We start from the raw sequence: 7,221 nt of genomic DNA on the forward strand, positions 1-7,221 counted from the left end.
CCCAACACCCCAGGTCTGCCAGCCCCACGCTCACATACATTATATTCATATATTTATATATATTATACATATTAAAAAGAGAAAAAAAAAAAAAAAAAACTTGCCTTAAGATAAATTCCTCAAGGACCCAAGAGGCTCAGGAAGTTTACTGCCCCACCCCCGCCCCACAAAAATTCTTCTATAAAATCTTCCAGTGCGATCGATCTTCAGGAAACCCCCCTCCCGCCCTAGCTCCCTCCTCCCTGGCTACCCCTCAGTGGCCCCGGGCCTGGGCAACCCCAGTGCCCGCCTGGCAGCACCAAGTCTCATCTCTGGCCATCCAGGGCTGCCAGGGCTTTCTGGGGGGCACCCCCCTGCTGTGCTCCAGGGGGCCACGTGGGCTGTGGGTGGTGGAGGTGATGGAAGCTGTGGGCCGTCGGGGAGGAGGGTGGGATCCAGGCCACCTGGTGGCTGGGAGGAGACGAGGCCCAGAAGGGGCTGAAGTTTGCAGGAGGGGAGCAGGCCACCGCGGTCATTGGGCTATTGTTGCTCTGCAGGTTCTCAGAGGTTCGAAGCTTGGAGAACATGGCCAGGGCGTCGGGGAAGTTAGGTGGCGTGGCAGGTGTGTTGCTCGGAGTGCACATCTAAGGGGAGAGAACACAGGAATTGGAAGGCTGCTCACTCCTCGGTTCCACACCTACCTGCTGGGCCCTCATGGATCCTGTCTTGACTCTTGTCCACAGGAAGCTTCCGTAAGACAAAAGTAGCACACACACACACACACCCCCACCGTTTCATACCCCCGGCCAACCGAGACAAAAATGTTGCTGTCATCAAGTGCTGTTGAGTCAGTTCCGACCCATAGCGACCCTGTATAGTGTTTCCGAGGAGCAGCTAGTGAGCTTGAACTGCCGACGTCGCAGTTCAAATGACTTTGCAGTCCAGTGCATTGGTCCACAGTGCTACACCTGGACTCCCAACACAAAATAAGCCCCCCTTCAGGAAAAATACAAAACAGTAATGGCAGTCCGACTGATTACTACAATAACAAGCAAGTTGCTCACCCAGGAGACATCAAGGCAAGTGGTCAGATCCCCTCAGGGCAAACTCCCTTCCAACACTAAGATTCAATGGGAATACATGCTCTGATTGGTGACCACGTCCGTCACTGATAAGGGGAAGTGACGGAAAAACAGCAATGAAGTTGCAAGCTAAGCCCTACAATGTTCAATAGACCCCTGTGAACCCAGGTGGAGACCTGGTTGGCCAGCAGTGTGGCAAGACCTGGGGACTCCTGGGCCCAGAGTCAGCGACATAGCCACAGAGGACTAGAGTGGAGAGTGAAGCGTCTAGCTCATAAGAGAGGGCATATGCACTAGAATACCCACACTTGCAGATAATACCCACTTGACCTGGCTTCAATGACTGGATGATCAGAGCTCAACTAGAAAAAGAAAGAAGAGGAAAAAAAGAGTAATCTGATACAATTTGATGAACTTGACCTACACCTATGGATGCAGTAGCTCAAAAAGGGAACAAATCTTTACAACAAGGATCATTCCCACCCCTACCATAAACAGACTAGACAGGGATGGGCAACTTGGACATTGGCTACCCAAAATGGGGGGGGGGCTACAAAGACATGAAGTGACTGGCTTACAAGTTTTCAAGAAAGAACCTAGATCCCGAGGGTGTGGAGGAAGGTAGAATCTCCACTGAGTAGTATCCAATCTTTCTGGGTGGGACTGATGAAAGGAGATGGGGATAGGTCTCCTGTGGTACAATAGTGAATAATTGTGAATAATTGTTATCAGGACTGACTGTGAGGGTTGGAAATGTAAAGGTAGACATTTTGTAGCAAAAGGAGGGGAGTGACTGACTTTGCAGTCTAGGAGCGGAGATCCCTGGGACCATCAAGAGAGAAGAGTGGAGTGTGGGACCCTATCCAGAGAAGCAGTGGCACTAGAGATGGAGGCAGAGACGATGACGTGGAGAGATGGAGCGGGTGGGGGCTCTAGACCCAGAAAGGGAGAGGGGCTGTGTGCTGGCAACCAAGGGGCAGACTTGCAGGGGTGTACCCTTTGGTTGATGATGCATGGTGGGGATTGTAACCATGGCAATGAAATGATATACGTCAATATGAGCCAGCTCTACACTGTAGCAGTAGGCTTGGGAACGACACCCTGAGGGTATCAGAACCAGTTGTCATCATGCTGATTCCAACTTACAGTGACCCCATGTGTGTCACACAACTGGGCTCCCAAGAGTTTTACTGGCTACCTTTTGAGAGGCAGATCAACATCAGGATTTCTTCTTGAGGTGGCTCCGGGTGAACTCGAACCACCAACCTTTGGTTTGCAGCTAAGCGAGTTCACTGTTTGCATCCCCCAGTAACTCCAGGAGTATCAGAAGTAAGTGGTTAATGCAGACCAGAAGCTCAGGTGTCAGATTAAAATGAAGAGGACAAGGGGGCAGCCCAGGACACCACTGCTTGATGTCTCATCCCGGGTAAGGAGACCAGCTGGCTCCCTTGGTAATCCATCCTCATATGTTCCAAGCTCTTATTGGGCAAGTGACAGTGGCCATGTGAGGGTCCCCCTCTTGTGTCAACCAGAGAAGCTACATTTGCTTGGCATTCAGTTTGCTCCCTATTGACAGCAGGAATGGCCAGTCATCACATTGTGGCGCTGCGGGTTAATGCGCAGGACTGCAAAGTCGGTTTGAACCGCAAGGTCAGCGGTTCAAGTTCAACAGTCGGCTCCTGGGAAACCCTATACAGGGTTGCTATGGTTGGGAACTGACTCAACAGCACTTAAATCCATCATCTTACATTTCACAAAGATGCTTGGGGACGTGGTATGATTATTGTAGATTATTGTTAACAAGTTGACTCCAACTCACTGTGATGACCCTATAATAAGGTTTCCAAGGAGCAGCTGGTGGGTTTGAACCGCCAACTTCATGGTTAGCTGCTGTTAAGTGCTGTCCAGTCAATTCCGATCCACAGCGACCCTGTATAGGGTTTCCAAGGAGGAGCTGGTGAGTTTGAACCACCAACCATGCAGTTCAAACGACTTTGCAGTCTGACGCATTAGCTCACAGCACCACACCAGGACTCCGTGGTTAGCAGTCAAGTGCTTATCTGACAAGCATCACAACAGGGACTAGATAGGCAAACTGAGGCTCAGAGCTCAAGTCACATGACCCAAAACACCATCCCAAGTCTGCAGCCCCAAGCTGTTACTAACCTCCAGGGTTCTGTCTGGGGCTCCAGGACAGAAAGCTGGAATTTCCTGCGTCCTAGCACTTCCCCAAGACCCAAATCCGAGACTTATCACTCTGTTCTATCCTGCTCAGCCCTCGTTCCATGGGGGGTAGTCACAAACACTCCAACACTTGCTGTCTTCTGCTACCACACTGGGAGAAGGGGGTCACCCAATTACTTGCCCCCCCCTTTCTGGTCAGTAGGCCTGTACAATGAAAGGCCCAGGTCCACCAGCCAGCTCCCTAAACCCCAGGGGCTGAGTGCTCTCCCAGAACCCTGCTCTTGAAGATGAACAGTTCAGAGACCCTGTAGTAGGGATGGGGTAGGGGGAATCATCCAGAGCTGTGTCTCACTAGGGCTGTGGGGGAGAGGCAGACAACGGAGACCACCCAGATCCGGTTCTGGCCTCACAGTAGCTTCTCCCTTTCCCATGAAGCCAAGGGAGGCCTTCTTTGAATTTCTCCTAATTTTAGCAACACCAGCCCCTCCCCCAGGCAGGGCAGCAGTGTGGAAGGAGCAAGATTCTAGGGCTCTTCACCTAGCAAAAAGGGGAGCTTTCACAGTTCTGTGGACAGTCCCAGCCAGAAGCTGAACAGAGAGGGGGGATAAGGGAGAGGGGTAACACCTCCAATCCCTCCCCCAGCTATTGGAGGTCAACACTGCTGCATTCAGACAACACCCAGGGGACCCGTGTGAGGACACTATGCAGTCTGGCCTTACCCAGAAAACTTCCCTCCCTTCAACCCCCTCTCCCCCACCCCCCCAGGGCCGACTTCTCGGCAGCAGGAAACAATGAATGGGGGGTGGGGGTAGAGACCAATTGCATCACAGCATCGTGACCAACTTCCCCAGTTCCCCAAGCCAGTGTAGCTTCCAGTCCCCAAACGGGTCACCTTATCAGCAAACTGGCCCCTCTGAAGTCTGTGTGACTTCAGGCAAGTTAACCCACCTCTCTGGAACTTCTTTCTTTAAAAGGTTTGGGCACATACTCAATACGTTTAGCAACTACTGGGGGAAGCTAGTGTCTGCAGCCCCTCTTCAAGTCCTCAGAGCTGATGCTTCTAGTCTGGGGTCTCACTCCTCCTTGCTGTTGTTGGGTGCTGTGGGGTTGATCCCAATTCATAGTGAACACCCATGACAGAGAAGAACCCACAAGTTTTCTTGGCTGTAATTTTTATGGGAGCAGATTCCCAGGGCTTTCTCCTGCAGAGCTGTTGGGTGGGCTTGAACCTCCAACCTTTCAGTTAGTTTAACTGTTGTGCCACCAGGGATTCTCTCTCCTCTGTTGTTGCTAAATGCTATCGAGTTGGTTCCGACTCATAGTCGGTTCCAATTCATCTCAGTAGGTCTCTTCCATCTGGAAAGTTTCCTCCTGAACCTGTAGCAAGCTAAGGGCCAATCACTGGCCAGTTATTCACAATCTGGGCCACTGCCGGCATTGCTATTATGTTTCTGCTGGTCTTTAATGTTTTTAAACTTCTTCTCCTTTTGACTTATTTCCCCACAGAAACTGCAAACTCGAGAGAAAGGATGAAGAACTCCTGTGCGCTGATGGATACCCAATGTAATATTGGATCCAAAGCTTGGGGGGGTAGGTCACCCTTAAGGAAGGATTTCCAGAGAAGGGGTCATAGGACCTAAACACACGCTCCCTGTTTAAGGCACTGCAGACTGTTCAAAATGGAGCCTCACGGGACAGGAATCAACCCAAGGCCTCTTTGAAGATGTAAGAGATAGATTTTGGGGAGCTGGATGCAGGGAGCTCCCAGGTTCAGGTATGAGGTGGGGGCCAGACACAACCCCACTCATGTGCGGGGGAGGGGAGGACAAGACACCAAGAGCCAGGTCTCAGCTTGCTATTACCCTGCGGCTGGGCCCAATACCTTCCACCACTCATCAACTGCTGTTTTGTTTTTGTTGTAGATCCAGAATGAGACATTCCAAGGGAAGAGTTAGGTAAAAGGGTCAAGATGGAGCCATTTGTCCTTTGTGGCCAGTCACAAACAAGGAGCCCAACCCAGCATCAGAACATGTAGCCCCCTAGGCAAGGCTGGAGGCGGAACACAAAAGTTAAAAAATGCAGAAATGCTCTTAAGAAACGACAACAGATACCTCCTCATCTCAGGAATAATGTTTTACAAGCCCTATGGCCTATCCTGGCTCGCCTGCCTCCCCCACCAGGGCTAATGGGTAACTAGTGTGTGGGGGGAGGGGGAGGGCAGGGGGGGCGGCGATGGAGAAAGTATTCAAACTTCTAAACTGAAAGAGGATTGGGAGGGTGGGGTCCACGAGGGCAAAGGCCAGGGGCCAGGATTGGAGCTGAGCGCCTGCCTTGTTGCGGAGACTAAGGTGCTTCCATTTTGAGTACTTCTGTATGGAACATTCGGAGACTAGCAAATGTTGGGTCTTGTTTTCCGTCAAAAGTCTAGTGTCCTCCATGCCTAGGGATGTCCTTACTCCGCCAAGAGAAAGGCGCTCCCCAGTCCCTTGGTCTTTAGAAGGTGAACATAATCTGTGGGCACAGAGCACAGAGCCAGGATCTGTTCCTTTTAAAGGCAGCTGTGCGCAGGTGGTGGGGGGGATCCCCATAAACACTCAAACACTCTAACTCCCAGGCCCTTCTCTGGGCGCTTTGCTCGGCCATCCAGAGGTCTAGGCGTCACCCAGGCCCCCCCTTCTCCCCACGACCAAGCTACTTCAGGCTTCCCCCTCCCCAACTTTGGCGCTCCTCTCCTCCTCCCGGCCCCCCCACCCCCGGGGACCCAGCGCGGGGCACAAGGCCTTAAGGTCAAGATGCAAGCAGCCCAGGAAGCCGGATCGTAAAGTCCGGAGAGCAGGGGCCAGCCGTGGGAGCCGCTCTTTCCTGGAAGACATTTTGGCTCTTTGTTTACATTCGCGGCGCGGCGCTCCCCGGCAACATGGCTGTCACCGCCGGCGGCTGTCAGCGGCCCTGCCCGCGCCCCCCGGCGGACTGCGCGCCGGAGCAGGCCCACGCTCCCCCCGCCGCACGCCCTCGGAGGCCAAGAGGGCCCAAAGGGTTTAGGGTCCCGGCAGCCCCCTCCCCGGCGGCACTTACCATTTGGTGGTGGTGGTGACTGTTGGGAATGTTGGTTTCTTGGAAAAACGTGCTCAGGGCGGTCTGCGGATACACGCACGGCAGCGGTTAGCCGGGCCGGACCGCCGGCCCCCCCCATTCGGCCAGGATGCTCCGCTCTCTGCGCTTAGGCCCACAGCCCCGACACCCGCTCCCCGTGAGTCCCCAGGACTCGAGATGACCCCACGTGCGAGCACCCCCTGCACCCCACCCCCACCTCGGCCACGGATCGTCTTACGGGGCTGATATAAATAGAGCCCTCCGCCCCCGCCTGCGCAGCGCAGCTCCGCGTCCCCCTGGGGCCTCCCGCGACCCTGACCCCCCGGTCCCGCCCGTGCGTTCGGCAGACCCAGCGATAGTCCGCACACACCTCGAACTGCCAGTGGGCCGCCTGCAGTAGCTGCTTCGCCTGGTCCGCCGCACAGCCCGCAGCCAGCACAAATTGGTTGATCATGACCTGGTGCCGCAGCTCCTCCATGTTCACAGACATGGTGAGACGCGAGGCCTGATGCTTGGCCGGGCGCCGATCGGGGCTCGCGGCCGCCCTGAGCTCGCCCTCGCGGCCCGCCTGCTGCCGTCGCCTCCGCCGCTGCTCCGCAGCTCAGACGCGCCGCCCGGCGAATGTTGTGGTTCGGCCACCTCCCCCGCGGACACCACAAACAACAGCGCGGGGCGGGGCCGAGCAGTCCCAACGTTCGGGGACCTCGAGCCGCCGCCGCCGATTGGCCAGTGAGCTGTCTGGCCACGCCCCTGCCGCTGTGGGGGGACCTTCGATTCGAATCCTGCGGCCTGCCGGGCCGGCACTGTTTCTCTTTTGCCTGAGCCGAGCTCATTGGAGGAGGGCTGAGCCGTGCAGCTACCCGGCATTGGCCGGCTGCCGTGT

General features: G+C 54.8%; 1 protein-coding gene across 1 annotated transcript; it reads right to left on the reverse strand.

The window, feature by feature from the left end:
* Window positions 1-305: 305 nt before the first annotated feature.
* Window positions 306-6,828, reverse strand: UBALD2 (UBA-like domain containing 2). Its single transcript, XM_006869553.1, has 3 exons — window positions 6,709-6,828; window positions 6,321-6,383; window positions 306-623 (listed from the first exon to the last, which is right to left on the reverse strand). Exons 1-3 carry the CDS (start codon window positions 6,826-6,828, stop codon window positions 306-308), a joined length of 501 nt encoding a protein of 166 aa, XP_006869615.1.
* Between the last annotated feature and the right edge of the window lie 393 nt (window positions 6,829-7,221).

The sequence above is a fragment of the Chrysochloris asiatica genome, unplaced genomic scaffold (assembly GCF_000296735.1).
Source record: "Chrysochloris asiatica unplaced genomic scaffold, ChrAsi1.0 scaffold00132, whole genome shotgun sequence".
Lineage (NCBI taxonomy): Eukaryota > Metazoa > Chordata > Mammalia > Afrosoricida > Chrysochloridae > Chrysochloris > Chrysochloris asiatica.